The sequence below is a fragment of the Athene noctua genome, chromosome 7, assembly GCF_965140245.1.
Source record: "Athene noctua chromosome 7, bAthNoc1.hap1.1, whole genome shotgun sequence".
Classification (NCBI taxonomy): domain Eukaryota; kingdom Metazoa; phylum Chordata; class Aves; order Strigiformes; family Strigidae; genus Athene; species Athene noctua.
In genome coordinates, this window is record NC_134043.1 from 37,891,459 (window position 1) to 37,914,935 (window position 23,477).

At 37.2% G+C, this 23,477-nt stretch overlaps 1 protein-coding gene across 3 annotated transcripts in view; it reads right to left on the reverse strand.

Annotated features, from left to right (window-relative positions):
* Nucleotides 1-23,477, reverse strand: part of HECW2 (HECT, C2 and WW domain containing E3 ubiquitin protein ligase 2) — a 172,918-nt gene that overhangs the window by 15,298 nt on the left and 134,143 nt on the right. For 2 of the 3 annotated variants that reach the window (XM_074910722.1, XM_074910723.1), the window contains exons 18-27: nt 20,391-20,474; nt 17,200-17,309; nt 13,149-13,269; nt 10,929-11,042; nt 7,155-7,307; nt 4,996-5,094; nt 3,088-3,217; nt 2,352-2,498; nt 1,571-1,685; nt 732-817 (exon numbers count right to left, since the gene is read on the reverse strand). In XM_074910722.1, coding sequence (XP_074766823.1) covers nt 732-817; nt 1,571-1,685; nt 2,352-2,498; nt 3,088-3,217; nt 4,996-5,094; nt 7,155-7,307; nt 10,929-11,042; nt 13,149-13,269; nt 17,200-17,309; nt 20,391-20,474 — 1,159 coding nt within the window. Of the gene's footprint in view, nt 1-731; nt 818-1,570; nt 1,686-2,351; nt 2,499-3,087; nt 3,218-4,995; nt 5,095-7,154; nt 7,308-10,928; nt 11,043-13,148; nt 13,270-17,199; nt 17,310-20,390; nt 20,475-23,477 lie in introns of those variants that run through there. The other variant, XM_074910724.1, reaches the window with a different exon arrangement.

Sequence of the window (23,477 nt, forward strand, 5' to 3'; positions counted from 1 at the left end):
AAGAGATCAAACATGTTTTTTGACAGATCAGAGGCTACTTAATTTTTAATGAACAGGATATGATAAAAACTTTTGACTAACAGATGTGATAGCAACATATAAGCAGACATCTCAGGCTCTCCATCAAATGAGATGTCCCACACTGCTTTGTACTTAAACAGATAAAGAAAGAAAATCCTTCATCAAACTCATATAGGTAATGCAATGATCAGATGCAAATTTTGAATTGTTAATAACATTGATTTCATAATAGTGCAAGAACGTGGTAGGGTTTGGGGTGGGGGTTTTGTCTGTTTCTTTACAGATATGATGGATGTAACCTGAATTTTTAAAATTTAACTCAATAGTGAACCCTCATGTATTCCTCTGTTGAGAGGTTTTTGTCCTTCATCAGCAGAACAACTGAATTCTGCAGGCTGACTTCGTGAAAATGGACTTGTACTGATTTTCAGGTTTCCTTATCTTTCCTAGTCTTAATATACTTTTAATCAATCAATAGTAAAGGATTATTGACATCAGATCCTTTATCTTAAATGTATTTTTTAACCTAGAAATCTATAAAAATAGCTGTGAGCTTCAGTCACTTAAAATTATTACAGTTAATCTCAGGATTGTCAGGTTATTCCCACTAGCCACCATCATTTTTGGATGTCATAAACCTGGATGGGACTAGTTTAGCATCTAATTTTAATGATGCACACTATTTCTACACAGATCAGCTGTTTCCTTACCTGTAAAAGTCTTAGTCGCTGTTCATTGTTGAACCTTTCCACAGCAGCCCAGAACCACCGAATTACAATGTGATTGTCGTGATAACCTGTTAAAACAAGAAGAGCCTTTATACCTTCAGGTGCTACAAAAGTGGTTGTGAGAATAGTTAATAAGTTTTTTCTAGTGTGGCCCTAAGTCACAATAATGCCATATTTCTTATCCAGCTGCAGCAGAAGACGGGAGGTGAGAGAATACTCCTAAAATGCTTGCAAATCTTAAACTACGACAAAAAAAGGAGTGAAATCTCTTTTGCAAGCATTTCTTCCATTCATCAATCAATCATTAACAGGAATGCCAGTTCTTGAAATACTCCAATGCTGTGCATTTTATATTTCTAAAGCTACAAATGATGCTGCAACCATCTCACTCAAAGTAGTTCCCAAATCTTCCCTTGTTCTCAGATTATCTCAACTGCCAGCCTGCAGTCACTGGTATTACTTCCAACTTCTTGCCTTCCTTGAGAGTGGAAAAGAGGTATATCGTACTAAGAATGATTACCATTTCCATCTGTCTCCAGTGTCTGGGTGGCACTCTACTAGTGCTCAGATGAGCATAGTCCCTTCTGAGGAGAAGACTGCTCTGTTACACTGTCCAGACAAGAACAGCAAGGGAAGAGCTGCATGGGAAAGCAATGAAGCAACCTAAAATGGATCAATTACCTTTTACTAAAGCAAACTTAACCACAGAAGTTCAAAAGATACTAAAGATGTCTCTCATGGGATGGTTCTTTAGTGTCTTAGAAACTGGATACTTCCAAGCTCCCCAACACTGTCAGCGAACAATTCAGAATTAAGGTTACCTCCTCTATACTCTGTGTTATTTCTCCAGTCACTCAAGTCAATTTCTGCTGTTCCAGCTATAACCAGTTCCAATTCTCTGGCATCAAATACAGACACAAGCCTTGCATCAACCACCTGTGAAAGGAGATGAAATGCAGAGCAACATTGCTTCATTTATTGATTTTTGCCTCCCCATAAAAGGCTTGTCAGCTACTAAGACATTTCTAAGACATTTAACATTTCTCTCATGAATGGAAAGAATTAAGGTTTTTTTTTTTCTTTTTAAAGGCAAATAAATGGACTTCTTGCACTGCAGTTCCATTCAGTTTCATTAGAGGACCTCAGTGACTGGGAGAGAATTTTACTGGCAAATAATACTGAATTATTTCAGGACAGATTGAGTTCAATACATTCAATTTAACTGTCCATGTTAAAACACGTAAGAGAGAAATACCTTGAAATATACTCACTCTACCATATTACACTGAGGATGGCATGCCCACAAAAAGCCTCAATGGCCCAAATGAAGAAACAGACGGGTCACTTTAGCAAGCATTCACTGCTAATTATACAAACAGTGATCAACAGTATTTTCCAGTTTAAAGAAGATACATAACCATAGTGTGTAAGTCAATGACTAATAACATTTTTTTTTAATCCCCCCTCCCAGGTATCTGTAAAGGCCCTTCTGATTACATATCTATCTGCTTCTGGGACTCTGGATGTGGGAAATGTGTATGAGGAGCAAAATATTTGGGAAGTATAAAGGAAGAAAGTAAATTTCATTTTGGAATTTTTTACCTCATAGAAACCACGAACTAGACTTTCTGTTTGTTGGACAACTCCTCTCTCGATTCTCCATTTCACCATTCTTTCTATGTATTCTTTCTTGTTCTTTTCCGTAACTGGGATGTTGGCACCTCCTGGCTTTAGTTCCCGTTCTGTGATCTTAGGATAAAAATGTCCAAGTGACAACACAGTATTATAAAGACAAAAGAAAGAACTGTAATAATCTAAAGTTGTAAGCTGAAGCAATTCCTCAAAGGGACAAGCCAAGACTAACTTTAGGAAACTGGAAATAAGGGAACATACAACAAATATTTTTTTGGATTAAATCATATTTAAATTCCCATTTAGTCTGAAGAATCTTCATGTTTAGTATGAAGAATAAGCTGAGAAGAAGAAACAATCTTTACAGCGACTAAAGCAGTGAACTCTTCTAAATAATATAATAAAAAAGGTATTGTAATACCTCTGAATGCTAACTCTGCTGTGATTAAATTCAAACTACCTCCAGCAGAGTAATCCAAAATTCTGAAATTTCAGATAGTGACCAGAAAATCTCCTTAACCAGAAAGACGTGTTGGAACAATTACAAATAATAATTCCTCCTTAGATTTCAACATTGTTTTCATCAACCAGAATTTTATAAAAACAACTTCAAATCAGCATGCATTGATAATAATTCTTCTGTCCAAATAAATGTTTATCTAGCAGTAGAGCACACAAAGGAAATTATATTAAGAATCTTGCACACCTGCCCAAAAACTTCTTCATTTACAGTAAATGTGAGATCTAGGATATCATGTATATCATTGTCTTTCATCCACTGCAAACTCTGGTGGAACTCTTCATCAAGATATTCCAGGTCACTCAGGTCACAGAGTCTACCATAAACAAGAAGAAACACACAAATAGAGATGACGGCAGTAGCATGTGCTCAGTAACTAAAGTCAGATAGGACAGTCCAGAAAAACAGGCTCAGAATGAAAGCCAAGAGAAGAATCAATAGAATAAAGAAGATATTACTTCAAATCTCTGTTTATTTGCCTAGTAATAGCAGTTACTGTACAATACAAAATAATTTTATCAATATACAAAACTCCAGAATTTATTAATTTGAAAACACATTAATTTTTAAGCTTATGGTGAGTTTGTCCATGCTTCCTGTAAAAAATATTTTGGAATTCAGTCACATACTGAAGAGACAAAAAAATCAAATCATAAAAGAAATGGTAAGTTTTTACAACAAACAACTACTATCCTTTTTGCTTATGTGACCGCCTCTCTCTCATTTCTTTGTTGTGCAAAGAAGTCTGTTCAGATACCCCACTTACCACAGAAATATCTTTTTACCTTTTGCCGTATTTCCCTTACCTAGTCCTTCTTTTACATATCCAACCCGTAAGCCAACTGCCCCTTGCTGTCCTTAACAGTTACTACTCCGAGCTTTGAACATGTCATCTGTTAATAATATTTAACGCTCTGGCAGCAATTTCTGCCATTTTTAACTCCTTAAATCTTGTTCTGTGAAATAGGACACTGGGGCTATTCACTAAGTAAGATGCTTTTCAGCTGCAGGGTTCCCTGCCTGCTTCTATTCTTGGGTCCGTATAAAGTCAGAAGTTCCGTACTTTTAGTTGGATGCTCAAGGGTAGTTTAAGTGACATCCTGCATTAACAGCCCCTACATCAAAATTGATGTATTGGCCACAATGTCCCATCTGCAGAGGTTGTCTGGATGGCTCATCAGTTCTGAGGAAAGCAAAGGTGCAGGGCTTAGATGAGGAAGTTGCATGAATTAGGCTGTGTACAAAGGTGGCTGCCCCTCATTTTTAATTTTACTGTTTATAGATCCACCAGGTTAAACAATTAATTTAATGTGGCAGTCACACAGTAATAATATTGAGTTGCATTTGGGGTCGGTCCTCATTCTTACTAAAATGATGCTGTTAGCATTTAGGTACTTTTAAAATATGCATGCAATAGGAATGGATGACACTACTACATCTACCACACTATGAGAACGTATGATGCTTTAAACAAAACAACCCTTCCAGACTTCTCAAAACCAGTTTTCAAATGGAGGATGAAAAGTGAAGCACCTTAAATTCATTAGGTCTTAAATTCCAGACATGCTGAGCAAGTGCAGCTCTCATTGTTTTAGCCACAACAGTAGTAGTTCTGAAAACAAAGTCTAAAGTATATTAAAGTTCCTCAAAATGGAGACTGCCAACAACCAGCCTACCTCTGAGAACGGGTCGTGCAGTCTAAGTTACAAAGTGATTCATACCCTATCCTGTGAGACATTACAAGACAAATGAGTAAGAACTCTATTAATATCTGGGAAAAAAAACCACAGCATCTCACTGTACAACTTCAAATGTAAGATTTTGTAGAAGAAAGCTGATAACGTGACTAAAACAAAACATGAAGTTTTCATACTGCTCAGAAATAACATTCTCACTTATTAGGTAACTGGCTAATAACCATAAGCAGAAACAAGTAAACTTTTTTAAAAAGTCCTGGATTGGAATTAAATGATTAAATTATAAATAACAGCCTGTGTTCTTTGATGATAAAACAATCTTAATATATCCATATGCAAGACGGCATTGTCCATGGGGAAGGAACCAAACAAAAAAGGAGGCAACAATTCTACTCACATTCGGAGGAGGGCTTTATAAAAGGGTCGTGTAAAAAAGGCATCTAGCAAATATTGATGTATCAGAGCAAGACCAAGAATTCGACCACTAAACCTGAACCTGGAAGAGAAAGAGTTACAATTTTTATACTGAAACTTTGTGGTTTGTACACTGCTCTGTCATCAAAACTTACATATATTTCCGAACACCATTTTAAAATCAGATAGCTATGTCTAAATTGTGGTGGCTTTTGTGTGTGTGTGTGTGTGTGTTTCTTTTACATTCTCAGTAAAGCACAGAAAAAATGCAAGTCTGTGGGGTGTGGAAAATCCCTCAGATACCTAAGTTGCAACTTCTCAAAAATGTCAAATCCATCTTAACCCAATCAACCCCTGCTGGACTAGCCTCTTTATAAAAGCTTATCTTCCAAAACGATAGCCACTGTCTGTTTTCTTTACACACTCCATATAGGATTAACTTGTTTTCATGCTACTGGGAGGCCAAAGGTTTTTCTACCCTTTCCCAGCCTTACAGTTCTTGATGTCTGTGTTTTCTGCTTACAGTGGCTCCTTGCTCCCTCTTCTGACTGGTGATTATGGAGCTCGCTCTACATATTTTCACCAACAGTGGCTGGAAGCTTTTTTATGTATTGCAGTGCTCTCCAGCACTATGTTAGTGGGATCTAAATGGTCTCCTTCTCTCCCTTCTCTCTTTCTTCCCTTATCATCTTCATTTTGTTGGGCATGTAAAGAGGGTTGAGGGGGAGGGAGGGAGTTTGACAGATTTGAAATCAGATGGCAGCAACTTCGAAATAGTAAGGTCTTTGCAAATACTCCCATGAGAATAAAGATCCATTGTGAAAAATCGTCCACATCTCTGGAACTAGATTTAAGTCTAGTGTTCTTTTTCAAAGAAAACAATGTTTTCTAAACCTTCTGTTTATGCATCCTCAGCAACAGTTTTCTTGGAAATATTAGGGCTTTATTTTACCTGCCTGTACACAGGGTTTGCAAGATGGGTGTGTGACATGCAGACCCTTCTCCTTCCATGCATAACTGCTTGTCACAGCTGCATTTTCTGAATTCCCTCTGAAGCTGTATGCAACCAGTGCTGCCCCTGCACCAGCACTCCCAGAACAGGCAGTTATGCCTCCCTCACCCCAGGGTCTCTGGTCCGGCACTGCAGAATGAATACAAAATGTTGGCAGAGGCTGCATAGCATGTAAGGGTTTTTATCTCCTTTCTGCCAGACTGTTCTGCTTTTCCAATACAGCATATGCCATTTACTGTTGCAGTATTGGAGTTCAACAGGTAGATTGCTTCAATGAACTGAACTACACGTAGCCAACCATTTAATTTTCTATTAATTTTTAAAACTAGCTTTAAAAGAGATTCCTTTCTGATATTCATTCTTCATAACTGGCTTCCAATAAATAAGAACTCAGTATATATCTGTCCTACACTGATAAGCAGTTGTCATTCCATTATGACTGTCATCTAACTACCTACACAACAGAATTCTCTGCTAATATTCACAGCACAGCTTTACAGACTTGCAGCAATATCATAGCTTAAATCAACTGAGGGTGATTTAAACTGGCTAATAATTCTGAAAATGGGATTATGTAAAAATCCCTGATAACTATTTCAGAAGTATGTGTGTGTATGTACAGACTTTACTTAAGAGCTCTGTAATCAGTGGTCTCGCCCCACTCTCAATTAAGATACTTCCATAGATTTCCTTCCTTTTTTTTTTTTTTTCCACTGAGGAGACCTGTATACTCTTCAGGAAGACTCAAGCAAATTATACAGTAACACCTGTCTGAAATCTCCCTTAATCTCCTTAGTTGACAAAAAGCCAGTGTTTCATTCTGTTTCTTTAATGCACAAGAGGCTAATATTGCTTTCATGAAATGACTGCTAATGTGCAAGAAATGCAGAGTTGTGTTGTGAGACAATCCCATGGTACATGATCCAAATCATAGTTTTGCTGACCTTGTGAGAAATAAGATCATTTAAAACCACAAGAGAAAACAAAATCAGGGAAGTCTAAAGAAATGCAATTACTTTGCTGCTGGTTAACAAGATCAGATTCTGTGTTTTATGTCTGAGCAGATACGAGAAACTGTCTACAAGTGGGAACAACAGAAAATGTATCTGCAAAAGAAAAATAATTCTTACCACTCATGGTGATTGTCTACAAAAGCAGACATGGGACTGATTTGTACTGTATAGGTATCGTTGGCTGAATATTCAAACAAACCATAATATGGATTGAAGAGCTCTCTTGACACCAGGAAAAAAAACTCTCTTGAAGGTCCACTGTAGTCCAACCTTTAAAGAGAAATTTGACATTACTATGAAGTGTTCATTATGTGCAAAGAAAAGCTTTTGTGAATCTACATTCCTTATGCTGTATTTTAATTAAAATTTTGTAAGATTTTAACCAGAACTCTTATCCTTCAGATTGCTCAACGCCAAGGTATGTGAAGTACTCGTGGGGCTATTCTGAAATGGAATGGCTTGGAGGACTGGAATGAAGTGCTCTGTGCAGGCTGCTCTCATTAAAAATTTTGGCTCCAGCTGTAATGGCCTCTTTGCCACAGGAATATAACTAAATAATTGGGGGCAAGGGGGGAGGAGGAAACGTGAAAAGAGACGACATTAGACCTATCTGCATTGACAAATCAAGAGTGAAACCAAACAATGGTCATATGTTGTTTTTGCAGACTTGCAACAATAGGACAAATTGAAGGATAATATTTCTGTTTTCTCTAGCAATATAGTGTGAGATAACTTCAGTGATTTATCTTTCTTGGTCTAAATTTTCTTGTCTGTCTTCCAAACTTGAGTGCATTTAAATGTCTTTTGGAGAGTGCATTTCCTTTGGTTTTTTTTTTTGCTATTTCAAGATTCCAGTACTAATGAACAAGGAATCTAAATAACCCCTTCTCCCTGAATCATAAACAAACTCATTGCTGACAAAGCACTGAGACTGAATTCTGACATTATGCTGCAGGTCACCAGTGAAATGAGTTAAGTATGAAGTTAATGTTCTGGTAGAGTTGGAAAACAGAAAACTAGGGATTTTCCTGTGGGGAACAGAGATTATTATAACCCTAACAAACAAAGGTGTATCTTCTACAGACTGAAGACTTCGTACTTGACTTTTAAGAAGGTCTTGCTTTAGTACTAAGACAATGCACAAACATAAGTTTCACAGAGGTGGTCAGCTTTCACATAGGACTGATGCTTTAGAAACAGCTTTGGCTCAAGAACTTTCACAGAAGCCATGGATGAGAGTTGTCTTTGAGGATGAAGTCAGGAAAGTAAAGGCTAGGTACCATTATCAAGCTGAAGACAAAGCCCCTTTCCTCCGTTGAATGAAAAACATTTTCCCTTCAGTCATTTGGAAGCACTTTGCTTCTGTTAAGCTTCAGAAGTGAAGTACTGAAACAGACCCTTACCCTGGCAAGAAGGGCAGATTCCATCCTCAAATTGCAGAAAAAAACCAACATGGTTTGATATCATGGACAACTGTTGGATCTTAATCTTGGAACAAATACCAGGATCAAGTAAAGGGTCATCTGGAATATTCTTGCAAACTTCTGGGATAATCAACACACTATGAAATCTTAAGATAGAACAGAAACTGTGTGCCTGACTACCAGTCATTTCATACAGCTCCTTTTGTATGCAGAGTTACTGTGAGTCATGTTAAATAAATCAATCATGAGAGTCCTGCACTGCCAGTCGGATTTATCCCACAATTAAAGGTTTGGCACAAGGGTGAGAAAACTTCATACAAGAGGTATGCAACCACACAACAGCTGCAACTGTGGGGCATTTGGGTATTCAGGAGTAGAGTAGTATGTTGTTGGCAACATGACTCATGTCTCCTAGGAAGCATCATTTATTCTTCAGATTTACACTCTTTAATGCAAAGCAGCTTCTGCTAATAGTTAATAGAATTTAGGGAAAATAACTTTAAGGAACCATATTCTTTAGATCAAAATTTTCTTCATTTATCACCACCCAAAGTATGAATGTAAAAACATCAAACTAGCATCACAATTGCATGACTGTAGGTTCAAGGAAGATACCAAACATTATGAGACATAATAGAAATCATATGAACAGCAGGAACTGAGTTGCCTCGTTTACTAATTTATACACTAATAAATCAATAGTTACTAACATTTTAATTTGTGAGGATTTCATTACCCATGACTTTAAGACTTACACCTCTCTACCAAGAGGAAAAGAAATGTAAGAGCAAACTCCCACTTAAAAACTTAAAAAAGGGAAAGAAGCAGCAAATAGGAAACTATTAACTTTCAGTATTCCACCTGTCCTCCACCCTGACCTGTCTTTCTACACCTAGCCAAATGAATAGTTTGATGTGTTACATATCCTTGCACCATCTCTGATGAAACAATACTGTTTGCACACATCCTTTCTTCATTCAAAACACAGATTTGTAAATAGAGAATTGACGTCATTTTAATTTGACTTTGCTCTTAATTAACTCATTCTTTTCCATTAAGAAGAGAGTCTTGTGTAAAGCTGAATATAATGGGAACAGGATGTGTCATCCCCATTTCCAGGTCACTTTTATCTTGCTGTACTGAGTGATGAAATGCAAAAGCCTGATGTCTGATGGAAGGAGACGGTCTATCTGGATCAATCTCTATCTCAAGTATGATTTTAAAATTTTTCCTTTCATTTTTAAACTGAGTCAAGGTTGTAGCTGTGAAAGTAAAGGCTGGTGGGGCTGTGTAAGACAGGCCTCGTTCCTGCTTCCCCACCCTGCTCTGTCAATATAGTGTAATCTCATCCTGCACCAGCCTTGCCATTCCAGTTCTGAGTTTTTCCTCAGACAGCATGGTGATATTATTTATATGAACAAGTCCACACTTGGCTCTCAGCTGTCAACATTTTTTATTTTAAGACTTCAGCAAGTCCTTATTAACACTAAGCACTTCAGGGTGAACTTTAAACAAACAACAGTATTTAGGGGTTTTCAAAGACAGATTAATTTTATCTAATCTTGTATGAGATGTTTCTATTACAATTTAGCTATTTTAAAGACTCAACACATTGCGTGGCAATAGTGCACACTACAGCATTCCAAGAGCTGTGTGCTGCAGTTTCCTAAATATCAAGGAATCAAATTTTGAATGTATTTACAAATACATTCATGAAATATATGCCTAAGGCAGTAGGCTTTTAGATCTGAAAACGGGGGCACAAATCAAGAGATGAAAGAGGCAAATAGTACCAGTTTCACTTGCAAAGAAAATCTAACCACATCTTGCTTTGCAATGCACATCTCGCAACTGGTAACACCTTAGACTTGTGTTAGACACAGACTGAGAATTCTTTGAAATGACTTTGAAATGCCAGGAATATCTGTGTTTATTTGACAACTAGCAACAGCCTAGTTACTTTTCTTTGTGACACAGGCCTTGCCCTGGAGACGCAGTGAGCACCTCCTGTAGCACTGAGGGCTTTCAGCTCCCATTGTCTCAGACAGGAGTTGAATTAAGGATTGAGCCTCTAGCCTGCCCTTGAAGCACCCTCCCTCCAGCAAATGGCAGCTGTCTTTTAACAAGCACCAGAGATATAATGTCAGCACTGACAGAAAAGAAATAAGAATAACATGAGAAAGTGGTTTGTTTTTTCTTTGCTTTCCCAGCAACATTCTGAAACATGCACCAACTCCTGTGAAAACTCACATAAACACATGCAAAGGCAAACTTCTGCAAAGGCACGATACATTTCACAATGCCTAAGAAGTCATCTTGAACAGCTGTATGTTCTAGGTTTATGTATATGGCATTTCCTGACTGTAATCCTTCCTCTTTTCACTCTAGACCACAAGAAATTTGGTGAAACAGCAGCTGCGAGACGCACAGAGTTCTGAGATCACATTTACTTCCCTGTTCTACTCACCCTTCTTCCCCAACAAATGTGACATATAGTTTATTTCTCTGCAGGTCTTTTCTTGAGTAGCCCATGATCTGGTTAAAGGCATCTTCTAGCAAGTGATCTCTCCTGATGATTAATCTGAAGAGCAGAATAATTTTGAAACAGCAATTCATGAACATGAACCACAGTTGGAAACATCTATTTACACTGCAAGGTAATGGGGTGCCTTCGTAGAGATTTGTGTTTCTGCTGGATAATTTGATCTAGATCAGAGTAACAGACAGAAGCTGCTTATCTCCCTCAAGAATCTACTTTAGGTTTCAATAAAACGTCTCTCATACAAAGAAGTGTATTTTTATTTTTTCTACCACATTTCTTCTTTAAATTCAAGGCTTCAATAGAAAAGGTCCTGAAGTGGGCATTTTCATTAAGTTTAAAATCCTTTTATAAGGCTAGGCCTCCGTATCAGTCTTACTGTAAGCAAGAATCTAAACTTTTACAGAAAAATCAATCTCTTAACAAGGAAAAAGATAAAACCATGGGAAAGTCACTGAATGGTAATTCCAGAATCACACATCCCTACATTATCCCCAGTATAAGTGTGATGAAACAAAAAGTCCAGAAGGAATGGCAAATGCTTGTCCAAAACCGGAGTGGAGAATCATATGTTAAAACACAGTGTACCTTCTAAAATAAAAATTGTGAAAGTGAGGAAGTGTCATAAAGATCTAAAATAAGAGGTGAAAGAATCCTCCTTACTTAAACATTTTATCTTCTGCCAAAAAACTGTGTTTAATTAGTTTCCTGAAACTTAGCTTGCTTTATATTCAAATACTGCCTTATATCTGCGTTTGATCAGTCAGTCAGACCGAAGCTGGGAGCTGCTGCTGCCTGCAGAGGAAGCTTATGCCACCACAGAACCTCTTGAAAAGCCCTTGCTGGCCTTACTACTTGTGCAGACATCAGTCAGTGATTGCACTGTGCTATCCTGCAGAGGACACACAAGTGGAGAGGCCAGGAACTGGCAAAATATCTGGGCAACAAAAGAACCCAGGCAGTGTGTAAGTTCTGCTGGGGTCCTGGTTTGAAAAAAAGGAGCAGGTCAGTGTACACCTGGGACAGGAACCCAGAGAAAACTTCTGTTCAAAAATCGAGCTGTTGCTCTGCTTAAAAATCCACAGGGGATGGCAAATAGGTCAGGAAAAGAAGGTGCAAGAAATGCAATGGATCTTACAGGTAGCAAATGCCATTCTTTTCTAGCACCTATTTGCCCAAGTATTCATGGCAAAACTTTCATAGATTAAGCTTTAAGTGTTTATGATTTCATTACATTATAGGCAGACAAAGGCCAACTCTTGCCTCTTAGGACTGTCTAAATAACACAATTTTAATCCCATCTCAGTTGTGGAAAACTTCTAACAAGCTCACATAAATGAAGTCTGAGCTCTACAGAAATTCCTGCAAAATGTGAGAAGTGACTGGCTGGGGAAAAAAGCCCAAGCAAATAAAAAACCTACCCCCCTACTCAAATAGAATAAATGGTTAAAAATATTAGTGCCTCATGGCTACTATGAGAGTATCAAACTACGAGAGTTTGATAGCTGGCACAAGACATGGTAATTTACAAAATTATTAAAGTATTTTACGATGATGATCCTTAACATAACAGCATGTAATCACACAATTACCAAATAAATGAAGGAGAGAAGACCTCACTCCAAGCACTCTAACATTCAGAGTGCTGAAGTAAAAATGTTAGCAGTTTTTTAAGGTGATCCTTAGAATTTAATAATATTTAATTATATGAGTCCTCTTTACTGAAAAGGACTGTAATTTCAATACAGGCAATGATAGAGAAAAGATAAGTCTATCTAGTTTTTTCAATGGAAAAAAGACATGAGAGAATGTAACTGTTAATATCATAGCAACTGCTATAATGGAAGAATTTAGATGCCTCCTATTCTGCACGCCTCTTCCCAAAGTGCCTTTTGGCACTGTATTGGTAATATTGTATGGAAATACAGTTGGAGCAAACATAGAAAAGAAGTGCTCAGAACCTTCTGTATCCTCTGCTATGAATCCCATGCTGGCACTAAGTCTTTTATGACAGGCTTTTATATTTCCAGAAGTGCAAGGGTAACCATAACATCTGCATTCCTTCTAATGGGAAGAAGCTTGTAGACGTGCAAGGCAAGGCAAGCTGCCTGAGAAACAAATCCATTTTCATGAGATTCTTCAACATACTTCAGTTTCCCTGGGCCTTGTCCATATCCTTTAGTCTCCAACTTCCTGTAAAAGTTCCTCAGCTTGGCTTCAAAGTCTCTTTTGTAAGGAGCTGGAGCTCTGGCATTGGCACGCTGAGTACCTGCAGGAAGCAATAAGCAAACAATGAGCTGTAGTGACATGAACTGATTCATGTCCCATCCTCTACTGAAAAGGCTTCTTAATAGCAAAAGGCATGGTGTATGTTTGGTTTAGTCACCTTTATAAAGAGTAAAAGATGCATATCTTCAATCTGCTCTGCATCCAAGACTTTTTGGTTGCTCATTTCCAATAGTATCATCTTTCTAAAGTAAATCTTAAAAGAGCAAATCCAGGTCAATGCAAAAGATGGAATTAAAAGCCAGCACAATCGACTGGAAAGACTTAACTTTTGTTTGTCAAGTACACTTTACATCTAACCTTTAAAACAGCTCATGCAATAAATGTTCTGGTCTGTTCTGGTTTTAATATTATCAGGAAAAACAAGAACTCAGAAATTAAGCATGAACAGACTATACTCTGCTGTGCCTCTGCTGAATACATCAAGCTGAAGAAAGAAGAATTTTGGAAATTCCCTACTAGAAGTTTTCCCCTGGGGAAGTACAAGGAAGAAAAATATTGAAAGAATGAAAAGACTACCAAATTTAAGTTTGTGGAACTTTTCACATGTGACTGCAGGAACCCACACAATGGTCATCTAAGTGAATTTATTTTCCAAAAACTGTTTCTGAGGGTCATGACTTAAAAAAGCAGGAAGAGATGAGAACTGAATGCTAAAAAAATGGCATACCCCCACATCTGCATGTACAAGTCTAGTACATACAGATTAGGTGTTTAGTCTGATGTGTTCTGAATATTACAACTATTAGAACAACTATTCCACACCCTCCCTGGATAAATTCAAATTATTTGATTGCATGACAGTGTGCCAAAGAGGCAATTAACCCTAGCCCTTTTACGTTCATCTTCTCAACTATGGCTTTTATAACATTAAATTCCTGCCCTGTATGGCTGCGTAGACATCCCCCACAAAACACTCAAGAGTACATTTAAAATTTCTCATGCCCTACAGTATACATAGGTTTCCAACTACTTATCTGCAACTGGTGGTCATATAACAGGCCCACAATGCACTGGAAATACAAATGAACAGTTTAGAAGCATGTATATGTAGACTTCGGTCTTCTAAGTGACAATCGGTTTCTTATCTCGGTTTTGTTTTGGCCCCCTGTACGAAACTAAGCCAATATGGAAACATTTATTGCTACTATGGGTGAAGACATGAGAATGTAACATCTGACATTATGAGAGAACGTGTATCTGTTCAGCCTGTGGGCAGAGACCAGGGGAAAAGAGAGCAGCTTCCTTAGCCACAAAGCATAAGGGTCTGACGGCCAAGGTGAGGAGCACATCCTGCGGAAGTGGCTGCTGGAGGAAGCTGCAGTCATCTCTCTGCAGAGATCAGAGAGACAAGAGAGATCAGTATTAACACTGAGTGACATTTGCAGGTCTTTAAAAGACCTGTCTGACCAGAAAGACGCTTGCCACTTGTTCTAGGCTTAGTGTGATGCGTGGGAGGAATAGAAAGTGTCAAGGTATCCTTAGAGCTTCAGTGGGAACATGCAGGGCCCCTCTGGAAAACAAATCATGGTCATTGATTAATCTATAGTAGTTATCCTCTTTTACTGAGAGCACCAAGGGCTTCTAACGGCAGACTCAGCTGAATTCTCTAGAAAACTTACAGAAACTTGAAACTGTAAACAGTCTTTTAATTATTGGCCTTTTATCCCTGCTTTGTTTATCTTCACTGTGGGTCAAAGTAGGTACAAAAATGTAGTCACCAAAAAAACACAACAAAAACATACTTTATTCTTAACCCCTGAAGGAAGTTTTTGCTGAGAGATACCACAGAACATAAATCTTGTAACACATTACTTCATGGTTCAAAAACCAGCAGTATATTATTCTGTCAGCACATGACAAGTCCTCACTGCAAATCAGATGCATATGCCAAGAAATTCCTGGGCAATTATAGTGATTATTTCCACCTTGGGAACAAAAGATGTTAATGGAAGAGCTAAAAAACACCAGTGATGTGATAATCATATTTGATTTTCAGAGAGGTTATATTTTAAAGCAGATATAAAGAGTAGTTTCATGACTATTTATCCTTCCCAAAAGAGAAAGTACAACCGATTTTGACTGATCTGACAATGGATCCATAACACACAACCTTGTGCAGTGCAGCACAGACAGCTTAGCTGACAAAAAAACCACAGAGCCTCCACAGAAATGAGGGGCTGTTCACAATTTCTCATCAGAACAGTCATTTGTACACAAACATGCAGACTGACAGGGAGAGTCAATGGTCTGTCTATACTTTGCTATGTAATAGAATAGAGATGGGATTAACCCATCACTGTTCATCCTTTACTGATGTGCTACTTCCTTGAGGATTAGATGAGAATATCACATGTTAAAGACTGAATGCGCTTTGAAATATTTTGTTGGAGTGGAGCCCTGCCCAGAATGCTTTGGTGCATGTACTAGTAATGAAGAAATTATAACTTTTAAAACCAAAACTATTTTTACTCATAAAAGACTGCCAGGTTTGCAGCTGGAAATAAGATGCATACATGCAGATTTCAAACTTAATTTCTTTTCAGCAAAAGTTATATCTAAACTATATGTGTATCAAAAATATCAATACATGTGAATATTATATTTTGCTGCTTTGCAGAGTGCTGTAAGATCATTAACTTCTTTGAATAGTTTCTTTGAGTAGGTCCAACAGAGGTCCTATGTCCAGCAGCAGGAAAAGCTACCACTCAGGACATGTTTATGAACGGTTTTAATCTGCTTTCTTGAAAAGGAAAAGCTTTTTATGATTGTGGACAGGGAAATGCCCATAAAAATCACAGGACTTATTTCTGATAGAATTTTCTTACTGTCTGGAACTACCTAGAGCTGCTTACATCCCAAATGTTCTCCATTTATCTATACTTTTGTTCTCAAATCTGTAGAAATCCTGTTAAACCACTTCCAATTTACTGTACTGATTTTATTTTACTTATCTATTATCTTCTTGAGAAAACTAATAGTGACATCTATGAACTTCAAATTGCTGTACTTAGCTTGCAGAGGTCAAATGAACTTGTCATATTTGAAATAATTTAGATCTAACACACAACTTGGTTACTATGTAAAATGTTAATTTAATTCCATTCTAATGTGTATTTCCAGACAGCTGCAGTACACTATTTTTTGAACTCATATTAAGGGACAACAATCTGCCTTTACATAAAATTGTTACTCATTGCCCCACAGCCCCATTAATGCTGGCATTTTAACGTATGGTTATTAGATCTCATATTTTTAATTCTCTAGCCATCAGGATCCTGGCATAAGCAGTCACTTAGTTGTTTCGGATCAGTGAAAAACAAGTTCACATGTTTTACAAGTCAGAACAAAATCACAGCCTCTGAAGTTGTAATACACCAATCTTTTCTATCAGCAAAAGATCTTGTGAGCCCAAAGCAAACGTTCAAGTCTGACAAATGCAATCACACTTGTTGACTTTGCTCAAAAATAGGACTAAATCTTTGTCATTGCTGGAGCAACAGAACTTGTATCTTCAGAAAGGTGGGAAGTCATTACATGCAGCATAATGTAAACTAAATTACGAGACTAACTCTACCGCAGTATCTTCCAGGTACCATCAAAATGAAAGTACTGCAGTGACAAGCTCACTGACCACTCAGAATTCAGCTTCAAGTCATGTAACTTTACCCATCTAAAAGCTGAAAACCGCAAAGGGGAATAGGTTATAGTTTCCACACAGTAGGTTCTTGGCTTTAGGCTGCCATGAATTTCAATTTGGAAAGGAGACAAAAAATTATAGTCAAACAATTTTTCAATTATTCCTGTTCTCCGACTTCTGGGAAGGCAGCGGGAGTGTGCTGCTGACTTCACTGATCTGTATGAGAGTATGGTTTTGTCCAGCCCCTGCAGAAGCTGTGCCTGAGCAACTCACCTGGAGAGTTCTGAGGTGAAGACACCGGTGAGCCTCTTGGGGACTGGCAATAACTAGGATGAAGTAAGGCATGTGGCGGCACATATGACATTATCTCCTCCTCAAACAAGCTGGTAAAAAGGAACAAATAAGGAATAACATGTTTATTTGAATGAATGGCATCTTTCACTTTCTAGGAATAAATCTCTTGTTACTAACCTGCTTTCTGTGGTAGTCACTTGCCTATTTCCACTATATATACTTAGAGTGCTGCAAAATATTTCACTGCCATTCCCTCAATCAGATCTTGAAAGTACTAGAAAGCAGTAATCACTACTTTTATGGACATTGCTACACAAAATGTGATATTTCTTTTCAAGTTAAAATACTGGCCTTTAAAATCTGCCAATCTGCCTTTTTTAAAACAAAACAAAACAAAAACAAACAACAAACGTGTTCTCATGACAAAGGGGTCAATAACCTTAGCCACACCTTCCTGGAAAAAGATCTGCAATATTGCATAAAGACCAGGAATAGAGACAAACATTGTAAGCATTCAGGATTAAGAATCACATCTGAACTTGTTGAGTGTATTGAATAGTAAGCTTGGTGGCATAAATTATTTCTTTATTTTATCTTTAATGCTAACACTGTTGCTGAAACAGATATCACATCTAACTTGTTCAGGCTGAGTTACTTCATGCCTCATCTATTATTGCTACACAACTTTTAAGAGAAAAACAATAAACATTTTGCAGTCTAATCACTGCATCTGTATACATAGAGTCTGTATATATATATAAATTTCAGCCTTTTTCCAAAATTCACAGAAGCAAATCCGAAAAGAGAATGTCTAATATCAGAATGGATCTATTATCAAAGTCTATGTTGGATGTTAAAGACAACACAGATAAGAATAAACTGTAGAGATAATATGTAAAAATTATTTTGAAAAATTTAGCTATAGGAAGAATCACAAGCCAATCTTTTAGTATAGAGCTCAACCAATGAAAGCAACGTTCAAATAAAAGATGTTTCTTACTGTTTGTTCACCCAACAAATACCTAGAAAAAGTTTTTTCATGAGATTTTTTGGAATGGGTATTTTCTGGCAGTTCTTTTTACATTTGTGACCATGCATTGTTTTCCTCCAAGTTACATTTTGATGCTAAAAATGTGATAAAATATAAATCACTATTTCAATCTTGGATTACATTAAAAAGTTAAAATGATGATTTGTGTGGTATACCAAACAAATTGTTTAGAAGAAGAAACTGAAAAATATTTTCTTCTTAATATCTGAAGCATAATATAATGCTGTTCTTAGAGTACTTTTAAAAATGTGATTCATTGTACCTCCTTCAGACCCTGAACACATAGGGGTTGGTTTATTTTAGTTAGTGGCAACTTAATATTTACTGAAGCATGGGAAAAAATGTACAGAGTGCCAAGCAGTAAAAGTATCAGAAATAGTGATACCACTCAGTTATTTACTATATCTCAGAGTGCTTTACAGGACAATTATATCATTCCCTGCAACAAAAGAAACAAAGGCATGTAAATGCATACGGTCTTCCCCAAGATCATCCAACCAGCCAAGCTAGATACAGAACCCAGGCATCCTGAGCCCCAGGAATACTGAGTCATTATGACCAGAGTGCAGTTTTTTCAGGTTTTTGTAGAGAAGTGTCATGATGACACCCTGTTAGAGAATACTATTAAATTAAAAATCCACTGAGACTAAATAATGGTAAGAAATTTCATCACCTCAGTACACCACTGTTTTATCTTAGCCCACTTCTGATTTTATACCAGTATTTACTCACAATAAGCTCACAATAACTGCATCCAGTCTTGAGGTTTAACAGCCAACATTTTAAGAAACTAATGGATGCACAGATAATATTTTATCAATAATATGTCCTCAGGGCAATGGTACTATTAGATTATTAATAAAATGGGAAGAAAATCCTCAAGCAATGCTTTTCAGTTAGATTTTTTGGGGGGAGGCAAAAAGTAAATTAAGAGAAGTAAAATCTGGAAATATTATAAAATTATTCTAGAGAGGCACTGGCTACTACTTTTCTCTTAAAAATAAATTATACTGATTATTGCTTTTCTATAAAGGAAAGATTGCAGTAAAAATTTTGAATTTTCTTTATTTCCACTATAAGAATTATTTGCAGTCTTTGCTGTTTCCCAGGACACTAGAAGGAACAAAATCCAGTCAAAGAGCAATAATAAAATCATTCAAGCAGTCTTTATTTAAAAACAGATAGCTGAAGCCAGATTTTTCTGTATAAAACCTGTGTCGTCTCCGTGCTTTATGTATCAAAACAAAAATCTTTAAAGGTTTTTTAAGAAACAATATTTGCATTTTAAAAAAGCTTCAGCATGGCTTTAAAATGAGATTTTTTTTTTATAGCTGTAATTAATTCAGAGATTTAGGGATGAGAAGGGATTATCATTATGCAACCTGACCTCAAAATACTACTAATGCCAATCCTATTTCACTAGATTCAATTTTAAATATACTCATGAATTTCTTGATGCATTTTTACAATGGATGAGAATACAACATCAAGATACAAGGGTTTAACTGTAGCAAAGCATCTGCCTGTTTTTTTGAGTTAATTAAGTGAAAAATATTAAAGAAGCAGCTTCCCATTTCTTGAACTCTGTAACAGGATTTCCTTTATTAAAGGGGACAATGCTTGACAGCATAGTGAAGAGGCAGCAAGACATTAAGTAACAAAGACACATCTTAAGTATGAATTTCACAAGTACAGACTTCCCAAACCACAGAACTAGAGCTGCATTCTTAAAGCAGTAGAAGGCACATTCTTGCAAAGAGGTCTAACCTGTACCACCTATCTAAACACCAGAGTTGGATGCAACAGGAAAATAAAAGGTGGTCCGGGCAAACCCATATAAGTGATAAGCACAGCACTTTCGCACTTGCCTTTCCTCGGACAGAATATCACATTCCATCACTCCTATGAAAAAATGTGACCCCCAACTACCATCTAGAAACTAAACATGATGAAAATAAAAAAAAAGTCTGACCCTTGAGTTGTAGCTCTCCCAGCTGCAAGTCCAAGTACTGAAGGGGAAATGATCAGGTCACTAAGTCAGCACACACTGTTCACTGAAAGGCTCCTCAGCACCTGCCACAGCATATTCCATACATGCATTGAAAGCAGCAGTGCCTACCTGAGTAACATGACAAGGTCTGCATCACTGGATAAACGCACCAACCCAGGTGTTCCTTCTGTCCGGATGAACTGGATCTTCTCCCTGAGTAAGCAAAATAGAATTCCAAAATATCTTTTGCAAATAAGGCATCAAAGTACACCACAGCAGAAAGAACAAGTACAGGGCATATCGCAAAAACCTCTGGGTTATGCTTCTGTATTTCAGAAATCATTTTTTTTCCCTGCCACGCTATACCCATATGAGCAACAAAATATTACATCCAAAAAGATCATTTGTTCTGAGGAATGGTTTTCCTGTTGCCCACATCTCTTCAATGCTCAGGCTGCTTCAGGTAGTACAGCCACCCAAGCCGTAAAAAACAACCTACAAAAATCAATCCTTCAAGTTCACACTAGCTGTGTCCCCGAATTCAAAGTAGGAGGCTGAGCCCTGCAGGATGACATTACTGTTCTGAAAGTGACATGTTAAAAGAGGTACTGTCTTTTTTTGAACCTTTGTACACATGCAAGCCATACAATACAATGCACACTTGTAATTTTAAAAGCAGGGGGGTTGTAGATTTAAGAGATCTTCCAGAAAAGCCCTTGTACTATTTCACCCCCTGCAGCTCATCCAAGCACACACCCTTCCTCCCAGACCCAGTTTGGTCACTACTGTGGAATCTATGCATCTGAGCATGGTAACACACAGATTTTTAGGATCTATATTGAGTATTATTCCTTGGTTGATTCCTGTTCTTTTTCTCTGTAGAATTTTTCCCTCCCTTCTAAAATAGAAGTACATTCCTTTTATTTTCTATCTGTACAAGGTATATGATGGTACAATAGAGATAAATTCTAATTTGACTTTACTCTTCAGGAGGAAAACAAAAAACAAACGTGTAGTAAAAACTGTCCTAATTCCAAAGGAGAAAACCCCCAAACAAACAGAAAAGTAAAGAACTCTCCATAATAACATCAGCATTGGCTCAGTTCAGAGGTCCATCCACCCCAATGTCCTATTACCAACAGCGACAGGAAGGTCAGAAACGATCCGTGCAATTGACACTGTAACAAGGCTGCTGGCAGCTGCACGTAGTTTAAGCTGCAATATGAACTTCTGAAACACATAATTTTGGGCACAGTAGTTTCAACAAAAGGATCAAACCAAATTTCTTGCCATCTGTCTCTAAAATCATGGTGCATAAAGAACTTCTCAAACAGTGGACCTAACATACATTCCCTGGTAACTTGCAGTTATGTTTACAGCCATGGGGGACATAGCAGGAGTGTGTAATTCACACACGCTATGAAGAGAGGTACTGAAAGTCAAGTACCTGCTTCATCAAGACCCCGTGAAGGTTTGAGCCCATCCTGGAAGCCCTGTAGTTCCACTAGCGCAGCGCTGAGCCAAAGCCAACACACGCTGCCCACCTGTGAGCATGGCCCTGGAGTGCCCAGGGCAGGGACGTCTGGACACCTCCAGAACCTGCTCCAATTTACATCAGAGCCCAAACAGCAAGGTTTGAGGAAATAAATGGCAGATTACGAAACATATTTTAGCATTTAAATAGCAGCAACACCAAGAACCAGAAGGATGTTTTCTGGGTTAACTAATGTTGACAGCCCTCCAAGTGAATGCAATCCATGACTTCTTGGGGTTACCAATGAGAGTTGTGATTTCAATGACAGTTTTTTAAATATATACCTTTTACCTTCTGTTAAGATATAAATTCTGTTTAATGTATAATAGGTACCTTGCCTGAAGCATTTTACATTTTTTAACAATCTCAGTTTTATCTGTGGTGGTATGCAATAAAATTTGATTCTGGCTACACGCTGAATAACAGTATGGTAAGTACAATGTCCTCATTCCACCCTAAAACCTCTGAACATCAATTTCCCACCTGTAGTATACTTCCATTGTACATTTTAATATATCCTCAGCTTCTTATCACATCTCTTCATTCTTTTTAGGAATGAGAAATTATTTTACAAAGAAAATGTAAGAGATCTTTTCAAATTATCTGTCCTCTTCCACTGGCCAAACACTGATTTTCCTCCTCACCTATGTAATAATTATTACAATAATAGTAGTAATAATAACATTTAATATCATCATCATTCTACTTCAGTTGCAGTGAAAAAAAAAAAGAAATAGATTAATGACATTTGTACTAATCACTACACACACACACAAAAAAAATTACACAGAGAATTCAGTGTGAGGTTTCACTTAGGTCTTAATTCATCAAGTGTTACAGCAATGTCACTGGAGTTGCTTAGTCTCACAACATATCAAATAGACTTGCTAAATCAGGGTCTTAACTAGGAAAAATGAAACTTGGATCTCTACAACAATATAAGAAATGTTACTGAAACATCCGTTCTGGAAGAATATAAGAGACGTATAATGGAAGATACTTTACCTTAATCAAATTTACTAACTTCCAAGACTAAGACTAAAATGGAACCATTCAACTTAACAGAATGGTTTCTCTGACTAAACCTACTTAATATAAAATAAAACTATGTTCATTAAAATCCTCAATCATTCTGCTAAAGCAGGTAAATTGGACCTATATCTTCGGTCTATTTATCCTCAAGTAGATGAGGAATTACAGAAACCAGTATCTTTTATCCTTTGATCTCCATTTTTAATCTTTTAAAAACCATCTTTCTTTAGAGGGGCTCATCTTGTGGCAAATGATGATTCTGTAATCAGGAAGCATGGTTCTAGAAGAAGCAGAATCTGATAATACGAACAAGTCTTTTGAACAGTCTGAACTCTAAATTATCAAAAAAACACAAAACACATGAAGAAAATGACACTCTGATTGCTATCAGAGTAAAGGAAGTGAAGCACACTGGGGAAAGGAAAAAGGAATTTTAAAACTACTAATAATCAGAAATTGTTTGTATACTTTCCCAACAGATTAGTTTGCTCACATTTCAAACCAAGCCTGGTGGGACAAAGTTGCCTGTAGTGATATGGGTGCAACACAGGAACTGTTTTGACAGGCTGAGAACTGTAGATTTTTATTTTCCTCCTTTCCTCTGTTTTTTCTAGAGAACGTGTATTCTGCTAGTATGTCATTTCAGGTTT